General features: G+C 47.0%; 1 protein-coding gene across 1 annotated transcript in view; it reads left to right on the top strand.

Moving 5' to 3' along the window:
* ACSL5 (acyl-CoA synthetase long chain family member 5) overlaps nt 1-18,560 on the top strand; it is an 87,642-nt gene that overhangs the window by 6,665 nt on the left and 62,417 nt on the right. The window contains exons 2-5 of the mRNA XM_040437385.1: nt 4,709-4,881; nt 8,900-9,008; nt 13,979-14,043; nt 14,237-14,338. Coding sequence (XP_040293319.1) covers nt 4,726-4,881; nt 8,900-9,008; nt 13,979-14,043; nt 14,237-14,338 — 432 coding nt within the window. The 5' untranslated portion in view covers nt 4,709-4,725. The remainder of the gene's footprint in view (nt 1-4,708; nt 4,882-8,899; nt 9,009-13,978; nt 14,044-14,236; nt 14,339-18,560) is intronic.

Here is an 18,560-nt window from a genome sequence, read left to right as displayed (position 1 = left end):
GCTTGACGGTGGGGACGGTGTTTTGGGGGTCATAGGCAGCATTTTTCTTCCTCCAAACACAGCGAGTTGAGTTAATGCCAAAGAGCTCTATTTTGGTCTCATCAGACCACAGCACCTTCTCCCAGTCACTCTCTGAATCATTCAGGTGTTCATTGGCAAACTTCAGACGGGCCTGCACATGTGCCTTCCTGAGCAGGGGGACCTTGCGAGCCCTGCAGGATTTTAATCCATTGCGGTGTAATGTGTTTCCAATGGTTTTCTTGGTGACTGTGGTCCCTGCTAATTTGAGGTCATTAACTAACTCCTCCCGTGTAGTTCTAGGATGCTTTTTCACCTTTCTCAGAACCATTGACACCCCACGAGGTGAGATCTTGCGTGGAGCCCCAGAGCGAGGTCGATTGATGGTCATTTTGTGCTCCTTCCATTTTCGAACAATCGCACCAACAGTTGTCACCTTCTCTCCCAGCTTCTTGCTAATGGTTTTGTAGCCCATTCCAGCCTTGTGCAGGTCTACAATTTTGTCTCTGACATCCTTGGACAGCTCTTTGGTCTTTCCCATGTTGGAGAGTTTGGAGTCTGCTTGATTGATTGATTCTGTGGACAGGTGTCTTTTATACAGGTGACTAGTTAAGACAGGTGTCCTTAATGAGGGTGACTAATTGAGTAGAAGTGTCTAACCACTCTGTGGGAGCCAGAACTCTTAATGGTTGGTAGGGGTTCAAATACTTATTTCACTCAATGAAATGCAAATCAGTTGCTATCTTTTATTTAAAGTTATTTTTTCGATTTTCCTTTTGATGTGCTATCTGCCACTGTTACAATAAACCTACCATTGAAATGATACTGTTCTGAGACTTTTCATTTCTTTGTCATTGGACAAACTTACAAAATCAGTGAGGGGTCAAATAATTATTTCCCCCACTGTACATGTGATAAACCTCCACCTTCTATATGTAATTCTATATGTGGGGAGCAGAGCTCAGCGGCTGCGCAGTATACATGTGATTCACCTCCACCTTCTATATGTAATTCTATATGTGGGGAGCAGATCTCAGTGGATGCGCAGTATACATGTGATTCACCTCCACCTCCTATATGTAATTCTATATGTGGGGAGCAGAGCTCAGCGGCTGCGCAGTATACATGTGATTCACCTCCACCTTCTATATGTAATTCTATATGTGGGGAGCAGATCTCAGTGGATGCGCAGTATACATGTGACTCACCTCCACCTTCTGTATGTGGGGAGCAGAGCTCAGCGGCTGCGCAGTATACTGTACATCTAGTACTGGAATATTCTGACAGGTCTTATTCCCAACCCAGTGATTCACCTCTGTGTTCTTCCCGGACGGCACACGGACACAGTGAATTCTATATGTGCATTCAGACATCCGTGTTTTCTGTGGACCGTTCATCCGCACAAACACCTTGTGGACAGAACGCCAGTCTATTCAATGGTCCATGAAGACCATGGACAGGACACGGCTGCCATGAAGACCATGGACAGGACACGGCTGCCATCCATAGTCTGGTTTTCACTGATTCATTGCATAGAAAATATATTTTTATTTTATGCAGTTATATAGCGCTGACATATTCCACAGCTCTTTACAGACATTGGCATCACGCTGTCCCCAGGGGGCTCACAATGTAAGAGTGTGGGAGGAAACCGGAGAACCCGGAGGAAACCCACACAACCACGGGGAGAACATACCAACTCCATGAAGATGTTGTCCTTGGTGCTAACCACTGAGCCACCGCACTGGGGTGGGGGGGGGGGGAGGGACCAACAAGTAGCCCCATCCTGAAACCCGGAGCCCTGCGGATATGAGACCTTAGAATAGGAATGGACGGGAGAGGTCATGACTGGTGACATCCAGTGTATATAGGTCATGGGTATTGGTAGTTCTCCTATATAATAATGGTAGGGGTGGGATACAGATTGAGTACAGTATACAGCCGCCTGTGAGCGGAGGCTCCAGTGTATCCCCGCAGCTGCCAGGGACCTTTGCTCAGGAGCGGCTGCTGATATTTACACTTGACCCTCGACCCAGATTATTCCAGATTTCCTATATGTCCAAGGTTGTCAGATACTGGATGGAGTCAGCCCAGCGCTCCCACAGTACAGACCAAAGGGCTGAAGTATCACACAGGATAGGATTAGATACACAGATCAGCAGACAGTATCACACTTGATAGGATTAGATACACAGCTCAGCAGACAGTATCACACAGGATAGGATTAGATACACGGCTCAGCAGACAGTATCACACAGGATAGGATTAGATACACAGCTCAGCAGACAGTATCACACAGGATAGGATTAGATACACAGCTCAGGAGACAGTATCACACAGGATAGGATTAGATACACAGCTCAGCAGACAGTATCACACAGGATAGGATTAGATACACAGCTCAGCAGACAGTATCACACAGGACAGGATTACATACACAGTTTAGCAGACAGTATCACACAGGATAGGATTAGATACACAGCTCAGCAGACAGTATCACACAGGATAGGATTAGATACACAGCTCAGGAGACAGTATCACACAGGATAGGATTAGATACACAGCTCAGCAGACAGTATAACACATGATAGGATTAGATACACAGCTCAGCTGACAGTATCACACAGGATAGGATTAGATACACAGCTCAGCAGACAGTATCACACAGGATAGGATTAGATACACAGCTCAGCAGATAGCATCACACAGGATAGGATTAGATACACAGCTCAGCAGACAGTATCACACAGGATAGGATTAGATACACAGCTCAGCAGACAGTATCACACAGGATAGGATTAGATACACAGCTCAGCAGACAGTATCACACAGGATAGGATTAGATACACAGCTCAGTAGACAGTATCACACAGGATAGGATTAGATACACAGCTCAGCAGACAGTATCACACAGGATAGGATTAGATACACAGCTCAGTAGACAGTATCACACAGGATAGGATTAGATACACAGCTCAGCAGACTGTATCACACAGGATAGGATTAGATACACAGCTCAGCAGACAGTATCACACAGGATAGGATTAGATACACAGCTCAGCAGACAGTATCACACAGGATAGGATTAGATACACAGATCAGCAGGCAGTATCACACAGGATTAGATACATAGCTCAGCAGACAGTATCACACAGGATAGGATTAGATACACAGCTCAGCGGACAGTATCTCACAGGATAGGATTAGATACACAGCTCAGCAGGCAGTATCACACAGGATAGGATTAGATACACAGCTCAGCAGACAGTATCACACAGGATAGGATTAGATACACAGCTCAGCAGGCAGTATCACACAGGATAGGATTAGATACACAGCTTAGTAGACAGTATCACACAGGATAGGATTAGATACACAGCTCAGTAGACAGTATCACACAGGATAGGATTAGATACACAGCTCAGCAGGCAGTATCACACAGGAGAGGATTAGATACACAGTTCAGCAGGCAGTATCACACAGGACAGGATTAGATACACAGCTCAGCAGACAGTATCACATGTCACAGTTATAATGAGGCACCACATCACCCTACTTATAATGAGGCACCCCATCACCCCAGTTATAATGAGGCACCCCATCACTCCAGTTATAACGAGGCATCCCATCACCCAAGTTATAATGAGGCACCCCATCACCCAAGTTATAATGAGGCACCCCATCACCCAAGTTATAATGAGGCACCCCATCACCCAAGTTATAATGAGGCACCCCGGGATGTGTGCTCGGTCGATTCTCTTGTACTTTGTTAATTAAATTAATTGCACCTTGGATCTTTCACACCTAAATGGCTTGGAGCGTCCGCCCTGCATGTTCGCACACGCAGACACATCTCCACCTGAAATAAATCACTCCGGTGATAACACAATGCCAGTGTACCGGAAACCAAAAACGACTGCCCCCTACCCTAAATCCCCTGATCCCATGGGTTCTCATCAGAACTACAACCCCCATCAGGTAATGTCACTAAAAAATAAACAGTGAAACAGTGAATCTAAAACAAACGTGTGATACTGTCTGCTGAGCTAATGTATCTAATCCTATCCTGTGTGATACTGTCTGCTGAGCTAATGTATCTAATCCTATCCTGTGTGATACTGTCTGCTGAGCTAATGTATCTAATCCTATCCTGTGTGATACTGTCTGCTGAGCTGTGTATCTAATCCTATCCTGTGTGATACTGTCTGCAGAGCTGTGTATCTAATCCTATCCTGTGTGATACTGCCAGCTGAGCCATGTATCTAACCCTTTCATGTGTGATACTGCCTGCTGAGCTGCTGTGTCTAATCCCATCATGTGTGATAATGTGTGCTGAGCTAATGTATCTAAGCCTATTATGTGTGATACTGTCTGCTGAGCTAATGTATGTAATCCTATCATGTGCGATACTGTGCTGAGCTATGTATCTAATCCTATCATGTGTGATACTGTCTGCTGAGCTGTGTATCTAATCCTATTCTGTGTGATACTGCCTGCTGAGCTGTGTATCTAATCCTATCATGTGTGATACTGTGCTGAGCTGTGTATCTAATCCTATCATGTGTGATACTGTCTGCTGAGCTGTGTATCTAATCCTATCATGTGTAATACTGTCTCCACATATCACTACATCCCCATCATGCGGAGTTATTGGATACGTGTGGGATAAATTCTTCTCTTCGTGGTTTAGGTCTGTCGGCCGGTGAGATGTGTTGCTGCCTCGCTTTCCTGTTCACCCCTCTGCCGACCCCGGCCATTTTCACTCTCATTGCCATCGGACTGACCGCTTTCTTCTATGTTCTCACCAAGCCCAAGCCGGTGCATCCCCCTATAGATCTGAACCGGCAGTCCATCGGGACACAGGTAATGTGCACCAATTGCTCCCATATAACCAATGTTTTACCAAAATTTTGTGTATTATTCAGGTTTCTCCATGGATTGTCCAGGATTCCTGTCCTTGTCTCCATCACCTGATGGATCCTTTCATCATACAAGTCCAACATAAGATAAAGCTCCTGTTATGTTTGACTCCTGATTCTCATGTGTCCTGCTTTGTGTTGGAGTCTATGTGCTTCTCTATAGAGTGTTCATGATTTCTGTCTCCATCCATCTTGTTGATGGTCTTCTTTTTCATATCTTCCTCCATATTTGTCTTCTCCAGTGAGCTGGGTCTTCTCATAAAAAATCCAAGCTTCAGTCTTGTCACATGTTGCTTTGGGCCAGGTTTGACTCCCAGTTCCCATATGAATGATGTTCTCCAGAATGTCCTGTCTCATGCTTGGGTCCTCAGACTTCCTAATGTTGGTAAATGTCTCCACCCAACTTTTAGCTTTACTCCTTTTTCACTTCTCTCTTCATGATCTCATCAAGTTCACAAAAAGGGAACATTGTAGTTTGGTCATTGTGCCTCTAGTAAAATGTTTGACTTCATTTGACCAAGGATCCACTTTTTTGCTCTCCTTGCCAAAATCTGTATTCTCGAAATCCTCACCAGCACCCGGGTGTGAACACTTATTCCATCCCACTTAATGCCTTGTCTGTGCTAGCTACGTACGTATAACAAGACCCATCATTTGGTGATAACTTCTGCCTTGTATCTAAACTCAAGTAAAAAAAAAAAAACTCAAGTTTGACCTGAATGTCAGTTTCCCTTTGTAAGGTGGCCAATCAGTGGTTACCTAAAAACAGAGTGGCTTTCAAGATGGCTGAGAAGTCCAACCCTTTAGGTACAGATCTTGGGACAGTGGAAGCAGGAGGATCCTTTTGGAGGTAATTGTTTCTGTGGGTTCTCCTCCATCTCTTTCAATCATCATCTTTTATCTGCCTCCATGGAGAGGTGCTCGGTCTCCAAACTAACTGCTGCTCGATGGATCATGTGGACCTAAAGGGTACATTCAGTGGCCAGAGATTCTATGTTAGCAACGTTGATCTGACCTTTTCGAAGGTCTTGAGGATGTCTTATAGCCGCTTCTGGCCTCCCCGTTCACTGGTCTGATAGAAACACTCAGAGGTATAAGGTCACTTTGGAAGAGACTTGGGCTAAGGGTGGTCTATCTAGAAGCACAAATAATGTACCGTAGATATTTTGGATGAAATATCTCTCTGTGGTAACAAAATAATTGCCCCTTGCACGGATCTCCTGTAGGTCCCTGGTCATTGGCAATGGGTCAAGAATCTTGCTTGTTGAGTCATTCAGATTTTCAAAATGTATCTAGAGCAATTTGCTCAAGGTAAATCATTAGGACAATTGAAGATCCCAACGGTAACTACGGAAGAAGTAGAGAAGGTGAAGATCATGAAGTGGCAGAAAGAGGGCAGATTAGGCGGTCGTCACAAAGGTGCAGTCTTATTGGCAAAGGAGCTGAACCCCTTCTGAGATGACCATAGATTTCTATTACTTGGAAATTCTTCAACATTGGATACAAATGTGACACAGCAACGAGAAAATGAAAGAAACACTCACTGACAAAAAATACCATCCCTAGATTGAAATGTCAGATTGCTTATGTCGTCCTGCAGATATGTCTCAGGCAGATATGTAATGATTACAGGTGCGGTCTTATTAGACACCGAGTCTTGCCACAAAAGTGTATAAAAGTGCTTTCCCCACTACCTCTATATGAAATCTCTCAGAGGCTACCTTTGAGTACTGTACCTCTTGATGAGAGATTGGTGACTGGTAGACATTCATCTATGACACTCTGGAAGTCCATCTGCTCAGTTGACAGACTTTGAGAGGGTGCATCATTGGACTGAGAGAAGCAGGATGGTTGTTTCTATAAATTGTTCACCATCTTGGTCATTCTGACCTTGCGGCTAGGAGATTTTGGGAGCAGTGGTTAGGTGAGGGCTCACACGGTAAACAAGCTCCAGACAGCCCAGACAGATCACCAGTAACACTGGTGGCCCCTTCATTAGACCCCTGTCTCTGCCCGGACCATTTCCAGGTTTTAGCTGAAGGAAATTTGATGTCCTGCCACTGACAGCCAGCCACCGTCGCCTTCATTCGCAGTGATGTCATGAACGAGAAACCTGGACTGCTGCAGACTAGAACCATATCGCCTTTAGTGATGAATCCAGGTTCTGTTTGGGATCTGGTGACATTCGGGTTGGAGTATGGAGGCCACATGGTGAGCACTTCGATCCTGCCTGTGGAGGACACACTGCCCCAACTGCTGGTGTGATGATCGGAGGAGCCATCGCATACGACAGTCGGTCACCCCTGGTAGTGATACGAGGGACACTAACAGCTCAGTGATATGTTTAGGACATGCTTCCACCACATGTGTTCCTCTCATGGCAAGGCTGACAACTGGCATTGTTCAGCAGGATAATGCTCGCCCGCACACAACAAGGGTTTTCCAGGAATGTCTCCACCAGATTACAACACTTCCTTGGCCGCCCGGTCACCAGATTTATCTCCAGTCCAGTATTTATGGGACCAGCAGGAAGATTCAGCAACCTACGAGTGTGCAGGATTTACAGGCCCAGCTGTAACATCTGTTGGCAAATGTGACCTGTATGCCTCCATGCCCAACAGTATGTCATCTTGTATCAAGGCTAGAGGCCGTATCTTATCTTGTATCAAGGCTAGAGGCCGTATCTTATCTTGTATCAAGGCTAGAGGCCGTATCTTATCTTGTATCAAGGCTAGAGGCCGTATCTCATCTTGTATCAAGGCTAGAGGCCGTATCTCATCTTGTATCCAGGCTAGAGGCCGTACCTCATCTTGTATCCAGGCTAGAGGTTGTATCTCATCTTGTATCCAGGCTAGAGGTTGTATCTCATCTTGTATCCAGGCTAGAGGCTGTATCTCATCTTGTATCAAGGCTAGAGGCCGTATCTCATCTTGTATCCAGGCTAGAGGCCGTACCTCATCTTGTATCCAGGCTAGAGGTTGTATCTCATCTTGTATCCAGGCTAGAGGTCGTAGCTCATCTTGTATCCAGGCTAGAGGCTGTATCTCATCTTGTATCCAGGCTAGAGGCCGTAGCTCATTTTGTATCCAGGATAGAGGCCGTATCTCATCTTGTATCCAGGCTGGAGGCCGTATCTCATCTTGTATCCAGGCTGGAAGCTGTTCATAGATCATCATTACATTCACACTGAGGAAGCTTCATTCTATTACTACTTCTGGGGGCCAGAGCTTTTTGTCAATTAGTTTATTTGCAACATTCAATAAAAATTTTATCAAAAATGTCAGGATTTGATCCTTATTCAGTAAATATCATGGTCCATATATTTTTTACATCACTGGGGATCCTAGGCCAAGTACTCCATATGATGGTCTGATGGGGGTTATGATATGAAAGGGTCAAGATGGTAATTAGAACCCATCACGATGTATGTATCTGAAGATGACACTGGCATAGTCTAGGAGCTTCAGCCACCACCCATTACCTTAGAGGCCCACAAACCCCAGCCGCTATAGATCTCTGACACAACTTCGTCCACAACCCCTTCCTGACGTGGATTTGCGCTTCTCCATGTATCTATGAGATATAACAAATCATTTGGGACTGGGCTTCCCCTTTATGAAAGAGAAGAAGACGGGGTTATCCTACAGGATAGGTGATAAATATATGAGACCCCTAGATCACTAGAGCAGTACCCTGAGCCCCCCATTCCTAATCACAGTGGTCATGCTCAGCTATTTCTGACATTACCATAGACTTTGAATGGATAGGCAGTGGGCATACTGGAACACCACCCCATTGATGCTCCTCCTCTTCACATGACCGAATTGGGGACTCAGGATCATCATTCTAGTGATGGGAAGGCTACAAATTTGTTTAGTGGGGTCATCCCCTTAATTAACATGTTGACATGTCCTGTAATTGGTTGTATTTGTCAGCGCTGTCATGTCATGTTCGATCTGCAGGGCGGAGCTCGGCGATCCATGTTACTGAAGGATGACACCTTCATGTCGTACTACTATGAAGACGCCAAAACCTTGTATGAAGTCTTCATGAGGGGACTTCGAGTGTCGGGTAAATATCATGGGAGATTTAGTCCCTTCATACACAGAAACATTGCTGTTACCTGTGCTCTACTCCTCGTAACCTGCCCTAAACCTGTCCTCTACTCCTCATAAACCTCCCCTAAACCTGTCTTATATTCCTTGTAACTTGCCCTTAACCTGTCCTCCACTCCTCGTAACCTGCTCTAAACCTGTCCTCTACTCCTCGTAAACCTGTCCTCTACTCCTCGTAACCTGCCCTAAACCTGTCCTCTACTTCTCGTTAACCTCCACTAAAGCTGTCCTCTACTCTTCGTAACCTGCCCTAAACCTGTCCTCTACTCCTCGTAACCTGCCCTAAACCTGTCCTCTTCTCCTCATAAACCTTCCCTAAACCTCTCTTCTACTCCTTGTAACTTGCCCTAAACCTGTCCTCTACTCCTCGTAACCTTCCTAAGCCTGTCCTCCACTCCTCTTAACCTGCCCTATACCTGTCCTCTACTCCTCGTAAACCTCCCCTAAACCTGTCCTCTACTTCTCGTAACCTGCCCTAAACCTGTCCTCTACTCCTCGTAAACCTCCCCTAAACCTGTCCTCCACTCCTCGTAACCTGCCCTAAGCCTGTTCTCTACTCCTCTTAACCTGCCCTAAACCTGTCCTCTACTCCTCGTAAACCTCCCCTAAACCTGTCCTCTACTCCTCGCAAACTGCCCTAAACCTGTCCTCTACTTCTCGTAACGTGCCCTAAACCTATCCTCTACTCCTGGTAACCTGCACTAAACCTGCCCTCTATTCCTGGTAACCTGCTCTAATCCTGCCATCTACTCCTTGTAACCTGCCCTAAACCTGTCCTCTATTCCTCATAACCCGTCCTAAACCTATCCTCTACTCCTCGTAAGCTGCCCTAAACCTGTCCTCTACTCCTCGTAAACCTCCCCTAAAGCTTTCCTCTACTCCTCGTAACCTGCCCTAAACCTGTCCTCCACTCCTCTTAACCTGCCCTAAACTTGTCTTCTACTCCTCGTAAACCTCCCCTAAACCTGTCCTCTACTCCTCGTAACCTGCCCTAAACCTGTCCTCTACTTTTCGTGAAAACCTCCACTAAAGCTGTCCTCTACTCCTCGTAACCTGCCCTAAACCTGTTCTCTACTCCTCGTAACCTGCCCTAAACCTGTTCTCTACTCCTCGTAACCTGCCCTAAACCTGTCCTCTACTCCTTGTAACCTGCCCTAAACCTGTCCTCTACTTTTCGGGAAAACCTCCACTAAAGTTGTCCTCTACTCCTCGTAACCTGCCCTAAACCTGTCCTCTACTCCTCGTAACCTGCCCTACACCTGTCCTCTACTTCTCGTAAACCTCCACTAAAGCTGTCCTCTACTCTTCGTAACCTGCCCTAAACCTGTCCTCTACTCCTCGTAACCTGCCCTAAACCTGTCCTCTACTCCTCATAAACCTTCCCTAAACCTCTCTTCTACTCCTTGTAACTTGCCCTAAACCTGTCCTCCACTCCTCGTAACCTTCCTAAACCTGTCCTCCACTCCTCTTAACCTGCCCTATACCTGTCCTCTACTCCTCGTAAACCTCCCCTAAACCTGTCCTCTACTCCTCGTAACCTGCCCTAAACCTATCCTCTACTCCTCGTAAACCCCCCCTAAACCTGTCCTCCATTCCTCGTAACCTGCCCTAAGCCTGTTCTCTACTCCTCTTAACCTGCCCTAAACCTGTCCTCCACTCCTCGTAACCTGCCCTAAGCCTGTTCTCTACTCCTCTTAACCTGCCCTAAACCTGTCCTCTACTCCTCGTAAACCTTCCCTAAACCTGTCCTCTACTCCTCGCAAACTGCCCTAAACCTGTCCTCTACTTCTCGTAACGTGCCCTAAACCTATCCTCTACTCCTGGTAACCTGCAGTAAACCTGCCCTCTATTCCTGGTAACCTGCTCTAATCCTGCCATCTACTCCTTGTAACCTGCCCTGAACCTGTCCTCTATTCCTCATTACCCGACCTAAACCTATCCTCTACTCCTCGTAACCTGCCCTAAACTTGTCCTCCACTCCTCTTAACCTGCCCTAAACTTGTCTTCTACTCCTCGTAAACCTCCCCTAAACCTGTCCTCTACTCCTCGTAACCTGCCCTAAACCTGTCCTCTACTTTTCGTGAAAACCTCCACTAAAGCTGTCCTCTACTCCTCGTAACCTGCCCTAAACCTGTCCTCTACTCCTCGTAACCTGCCCTAAACCTGTCCTCTACTCCTCGTAACCTGCCCTAAACCTGTCCTCTACTTTTCGTGAAAACCTCCACTAAAGCTGTCCTCTACTCCTCGTAACCTGCCCTAAACCTGTCCTCTACTCCTCGTAACCTGCCCTAAACCTGTCCTCTACCCATCATAACCTGCCCTAAACCTGTCCTCTACCCCTCCTAACCTGCCTTAAACCTGTCCTCTACTCCTCGTAACCTTCCCTAAACCTGTCCTCTACACGTCATAAACCTGCACTAAACCTGTCCTCTACCCCTCGTAACCTGCCCTAAACCTGTCCTCTGCCCCTCCTAACCTGCCTTAAACCTGTCCTCTACTCCTCGTAACCTGCCTTAAACCTGTCCTCTACTCCTCCTAACCTGCCTTAAACCTGTCCTCTACTCCTCGAAAACCTCCCCTAAACCTGTCCTGTACTCCTCAGCTGGGAAGCTGTCTTACATTTAGAAATGGTGGTGGATCCTCTGAAGTTATGTAGAGGCCTGTAGCAGGCGCAGCACTATGAAGTGCCTTTTGCGCTGTGGCATTAGAAGAATTTTGATATCTCTGACTTTTAGTCTAACCAGACTGTCTATTACCCTGTAATTCCTCTAGTGCCGTTCTATGGAAACAGTAGGTTTAAAGATTTTTAAGGAACCTCTGCACCACCAAATTCAACACATGCGCCAGGCAAGGGATGTGCGTCAAACCGGCTAGGCTCAGAGCTGCTACGAGATGTCGCCCGTTATTGCACACCACCAGGCCGGGCTTGAGGCTTAGCGGCACCAACCACTCATCAGTCTGTTGTTCCATGCCCGTCCACAGCTCCTGCGCGGTGTGTTCCCCCCCCCCCCCCCAAACAGATGAGTTTCAGAACAGCCTGCTGTTGTTTCCCCCTGGCTGTGCTGAAGTTAGTGGTGCAGGTGTTAATCTGACCGGATGAGGAGGTGGTAGAGGAGGAAGCAACGAGATATGTCCTGCAATCCGCGGTGGTGGAAGGACATGCGCCAAACTGCTATCCACCTTAGGCCCAACCGCCACTGCATTTACCCAGTGTGCTGTTAGGGATATATATCGTCCCTGACCGTGCTTACTGGTCCACGTATCGGTAGTTATATGGACCTTGCCACAGATGGCATTGCGCAGTGCACACTTGATTATGTCCACCACTTGGCTCGTCTGGAAAAGTAGTGGCAGCTGGGAACCACGTACTGTGGGACAGCCTCCACCATAAGGTTTTTAAAATGCTCCGTCTCCACCAGACGGAATGGCAGCATTTCAAAGGCCAGGAATTTTGAAATGCTGGCATGCAGGGCCAGGGATCGCAGGTGGGTAGGGGGGTACTTCCTCTTTCTCTCCAGTGTTTGGGAGATGGAGAGCTGAACGCTTCCGTGGGACATTGTGGAGATGCTTGGTGATGGCGACATAGGTGTTGGTGTTGGTGGCAGATCCTCTGTTTGCGGGGTGGCAGGTGCCACTGTCATTCCAGAGGGGGTTGAAGAGGCCGAGACTGCAGCTGAAGAGGAAGCAGGAGGAGCCAGAGACCTTTCTTGGTTTTTGAGGTGTCTACTCCACTGCAGCTCGTGCTTTGCACTTAGATGCCTGGTCATGCAGGTTGTGCTCAGGTTGAGAACGTTTATGCCTCGCTTCAGGCTCTGATTGCACAGCGTGCAAACCACTCGTGTCTTGTAATCAGCACATTGTCTGAAGAACTGCCACGCCAGGGAACTCCTTGGATTCCATGTGGGGTCTAGGACCTCATCGTCCTCCACATCATCTTCCACCCAGTCTTCACCCCTGCCCTCCTTGTCGGTCTGCACACTGCAGAAAGCCCCAGCAGTTGGCACCTGTGTTTCGTCATCATCCGAGACGTGCTGCCATGGTCCTCCCATGTCCTCATCCTGAAACATAAGTGGTTGGGCATCAGTGCACTCAATCTCTTCCACTTCTGGGGCAGGGCTAGGTGGATGGACCACGGAAACCCCGCCAGCAGAGTCATCAAAAAGCAGAAGAGACTGTCAACGGCCAAACTAATAGACGATTAACTATTACATTTTTGTGTCAGGGGTACAAAGATAGTGTATTGCACCCACAAAAAATCATTACAGGTAACCCACAGAATAAATAGCCAGATTCCTTACACTCTCCCTCATTTCAGCTGCCTGCTTCCTGTCCCTGCACTACTCAGAGCTGATGGGCGGTGCTACACGTGATCCAGCTTGTATAGAGGCCGGGTCACATGATTCACCGGCCAATCACAGCCATGCCATTACTAGGCATGGCTGTGATGGCTTCTAAGTGCCCACAGCTTAAAAGCCTGTTTCTCTGCAGCCTTTCAAAAACTTTATTAAATGCCCGAACACCGAACTGGAACCCAAACTTTTCTGGCAAAGTTCGGGTTCGGGTCCGGATACCTGAACTCGCAAAGTTCGGTACGGACCCGAACTTTACAGTTGGGGTTTGCTCAACACTACTTGTTACTGAAAGGAAACCATCAGCAAGCAGGTGATCTGCTACGGACAGCTTTTACTAGTCACGACCTCCATAGAACACGTCAATACCTACTACTTGAGTAGAGTATTGTGTACTGTGGTGGTGGTGTGGGGAGTGAAATTCGGAAGAGGCAGTCGGGTGCACGTCCTATTGCCATTAGTTAGTGTTCCGACTACTGTTTCCATCAATGATGTACACAATCTATAATGTAATAATTACAGGTGGGTTTTTTTCTTTCATTTTTAATTTGTACCCTGTGACCCTCGGATTTTGCAGGGAATGGAGATTGTCTCGGATACCGGAAACCAAATCAGGCCTATCAGTGGATCACATACAAGCAGGTGAGTTCCGGACCAGATAGTAAAGGTGGATAAAAGATAATTTTGTGTCTTCTCTCCCAATTTCAGGCTCATTTAAGCATAAACAAAATTCTAGAACTACAGTGAAAACAGAGCAATGGGATGATTTGGTATCTGTGAAAGCCTGGATGTCAGGAACTTTGCTGATTAAGTCTACAGATCTGCTGTATTTCAGGTGGTGGACAGAGCAGAACATTTGGGCTCCGGTTTCATCCACAAGGGCTGCAAAGCGTCTCCAGAGCAGTTCATCGGAGTTTTCTCTCAGAATCGCCCAGAGGTAAAACAACCAATCAGAAATCGAAAAAAACAGTTCCCCAAGAGTAAGCATCAGAAAAAACATGACTGCTCTCCAGCGCCACACCCGCACATAGATTATGTGTGGAACTGCAGGTCAACGTCATTCACTAATGAGCTCAGCTACAAAACCAAATACAAAGGTAGAGGATGACTGTAGGACAGGAGAATACAATCTATTGCCCCCTGGTATCAGCCATTTCAGGGGAGAGGATGACTGTAGGACAGGAGAATACAGTCTATTGCTCCCTGTTATCAGCCATTTCAGGGGAGATGATGACTGTAGGACAGGAGAATACAGTCTATTGCGCCCTGTTATCAGCCATTTCAGGGGAGAGGATGACTGTAGGACAGGAGAATACAGTCTATTGCCCCCTGTTATCAGCCATTTCAGGGGAGAGGATGACTGTAGGACAGGAGAATACAGTCTATTGCCCCCTGTTATCAGCTATTTCAGGGGGGGGATGACTGTAGGACAGGAGAATACAGTCTATTGCCCCCTGTTATCAGCCATGTCAGGGGAGAGGATGACTGTAGGACAGGAGAATACAGTCTATTGCTCCCTGTTATCAGCCATTTCAGGGGAGAGGATGACTGTAGGACAGGAGAATACAGTCTATTGCTCCCTGTTATCAGCCATTTCAGATGAGAGGATGACTGTAGGACAGGAGAATACAATCTATTGCTCCCTGTTATCAGTCATTTCAGGGGAGAGGATGACTGTAGGACAGGAGAATACAGTCTATTGTCCCCTGTTATCAGCCATTTGAGGGGGAGGATGACTGTAGGACAGGAGAATACAGTCTATTGCTCCCTGTTATCAGCCATTTCAGGGGAGAGGATGACTGTAGGACAGGAGAATACAGTCTATTGCTCCTGTTATCAGCCATTTCAGGGGAGAGGATGACTGTAGGACAGGAGAATACAATCTATTGCCCCCTGTTATCAGCCATTTCAGGAGAGAGGATAACTGTAGGACAGGAGAATACAGTCTATTGCTCCTGTTATCAGCCATTTCAGGGGAGAGGATGACTGTAGGACAGGAGAATACAATCTATTGCCCCCTGTTATCAGCCATTTCAGGGGAGATGATGACTGTAGGACAGGAGAATACAGTCTATTGCCCCCTGTTATCAGCCATTTCAGGGGAGAGGATGACTGTAGGACAGGAGAATACAGTCTATTGCTCCTGTTATCAGCCATTTCAGGGGAGAGGATGACTGTAGGACAGGAGAATACAGTCTATTGCCCCCTGTTATCAGCCATTTCAGGGGAGAGGATGACTGTAGGACAGGAGAATACAGTCTATTGCCCCCTGTTATCAGCCATTTCAGGGGAGAGGATGACTGTAGGACAGGAGAATACAGTCTATTGCTCCCTGTTATCAACCATTTCAGGGGAGAGGATGACTGTAGGACAGGAGAATACAGTCTATTGTCCTCTGTTATCAGCCATTTCAGGGGAGAGGATGACTGTAGGACAGGAGAATACAATCTATTGCTCCCTGTTATCAGCCATTTCAGGGGAGAGGATGACTGTAGGACAGGAGAATACAGTCTATTGCCCCCTGTTATCAGACATTTCAGGGGAGAGGATGACTGTAGGACAGGAGAATACAGTCTATTGCCTCCTGTTATCAGCCATTTCAGGGGAGAGGATGACTGTAGGACAGGAGAATACAGTCTATTACTCCCTGTTATCAGCCATTTCAGGGGAGAGGATGACTGTAGTACAGGAGAATACAGTCTATTGCCCCCTGTTATCAGCCATTTCAGGGGAGAGGATGACTGTAGGACAGGAGAATACAGTCTATTGCTCCCTGTTATCAGCCATTTCAGGGGAGAGGATGACTGTAGGACAGGAGAATACAGTCTATTGCCCCCTGTTATCAGCCATTTCAGGGGAGAGGATGACTGTAGGACAGGAGAATACAATCTATTGCTCCCTGTTATCAGCCATTTCAAGGGAGAGGATGACTGTAGGACAGGAGAATACAGTCTATTGCTCCCTGTTATCAGCCATTTCAGGGGAGAGGATGACTGTAGGACAGGAGAATACAGTCTATTGCCCCCTGTTATCAGCCATTTCAGGGGGGGGGGTGACGGTAGGACAGGAGAATACAGTCTATTGCCCCCTGTTATCAGCCATTTCAGGGGAGAGGATGACTGTAGGACAGGGGAATACAATCTATTGCCCCCTGTTATCAGCCATTTCAGGGGAGAGGATGACTGTAGGACAGGAGAATACAGTCTATTGCCCTCTGTTATCAGCCATTTCAGGGGAGAGGATGACTGTAGGACAGGAGAATACAATCTATTGCCCCCTGTTATCAACCATTTCAGGGGGGGGGGGGATGACTGTAGGACAGGAGAATACAGTCTATTGTCCCCTGTTATCAGCCATTTCAGAGGAGAGGATGACTGTAGGACAGGAGAATACAGTCTATTGCCCCCTGTTATCAGCCATTTCAGAGGAGAGGATGACTGTAGGACAGGAGAATACAGTCTATTGCTCCCTGCTATCAGCCATTTCAGTGGAGAGGATGACTGTAGGACAGGGGAATACAATCTATTGCCCTCTGTTATCAGCCATTTCAGGGGAGAGGATGACTGTAGGACAGGAGAATACAGTCTATTGCCCTCTGTTATCAGCCATTTCAGGGGAGAGGATGACTGTAGGACAGGAGAATACAGTATATTGCTCACTGTTATCAGCCATTTCAGGGGAGAGGATGACTGTAGGACAGGAGAATACAATCTATTGCCCTCTGTTATCAGCCATTTCAGGGGAGAGGATGACTGTAGGACAGGAGAATACAGTCTATTGCCCCCTGTTATCAGCCATTTCAGGGGAGAGGATGACTGTAGGACAGGAGAATACAGTCTATTGCTCCCTGTTATCAGCCATTTCAGGGGAGAGGATGACTGTAGGACAGGAGAATACAATCTATTGCTCCCTGTTATCAGCCATTTCAGGGGAGAGGATGACTGTAGGACAGAAGAATACAGTCTATTGCCCCCTGTTATCAGCCATTTCAGGGGAGAGGATGACTGTAGGACAGGAGAATACAGTCTATTGCCCCTGTTATCAGCCATTTCAGGGGAGAGGATGACTGTAGGACAGGAGAATACAGTCTATTGCTCCCTGTTATCAGCCATTTCAGGGGAGAGGATAACTATAGGACAGGAGAATACAGTCTATTGCCCCCTGTTATCAGACATTTCAGTGGAGAGGATGACTGTAGGACAGGAGAATACAGTCTATTGCCCCCTGTTATCAGCCATTTCAGGGGAGAGGATGACTGTAGGACAGGAGAATACAGTCTATTGCCCACTGTTATCAGCCATTTCAGGGGAGAGGATGACTGTAGGACAGGAGAATACAATCTATTGCCCCCTGTTATCAGCCATTTCAGGGGAGAGGATGACTGTAGGACAGGAGAATACAGTCTATTGCCCCCTGTTATCAGCCATTTCAGGGGAGAGGATGACTGTAGGACAGGAAAATACAGTCTATTGCTCCCTGTTATCAGCCATTTCAGATGAGAGGATGACTGTAGGACAGGAGAATACAGTCTATTGCCCCTGTTATCAGCCATTTCAGGGGAGAGGATGACTGTAGGACAGGAGAATACAGTCTATTGCTCCCTGTTATCAGCCATTTCAGGGGAGAGGATGACTGTAGGACAGGAGAATACAGTCTATTGCTCCCTGTTATCAGCCATTTCAGGGAAGATGATGACTGTAGGACAGGAGAATACAATCTATTGCCCCCTGTTATCAGCAATTTCAGGGGAGAGGATGACTGTAGGACAGGAGAATACAGTCTATTGCTCCCTGTTATCAGCCATTTCAGGGAAGATGATGACTGTAGGACAGGAGAATACAGTCTATTGCTCCCTGTTATCAGCCATTTCAGGGGAGAGGATGACTGTAGGACAGGAGAATACAGTCTATTGCCCCCTGTTATCAGCCATTTCAGGGGAGAGGATGACTGTAGGACAGGAGAATACAATCTATTGCCCCCTGTTATCAGCCATTTCAGGGGGGAGGAGGACTGTAGGACAGGAGAATACAGTCTATTGCCCCCTGTTATCAGCCATTTCAGGGGAGAGGATGACTGTAGGACAGGAGAATACAATCTATTGCCCCCTGTTATCAGCCATTTCAGGGGAGAGGATGACTGTAGGACAGGAGAATACAGTC

The sequence above is a fragment of the Bufo bufo genome, chromosome 6, assembly GCF_905171765.1.
Source record: "Bufo bufo chromosome 6, aBufBuf1.1, whole genome shotgun sequence".
Taxonomy (NCBI): Eukaryota; Metazoa; Chordata; class Amphibia; order Anura; family Bufonidae; genus Bufo; species Bufo bufo.
The sequence above is the reverse complement of the archived record's forward strand: the minus strand, read 5'-3'. Positions and strand labels throughout refer to the sequence as shown.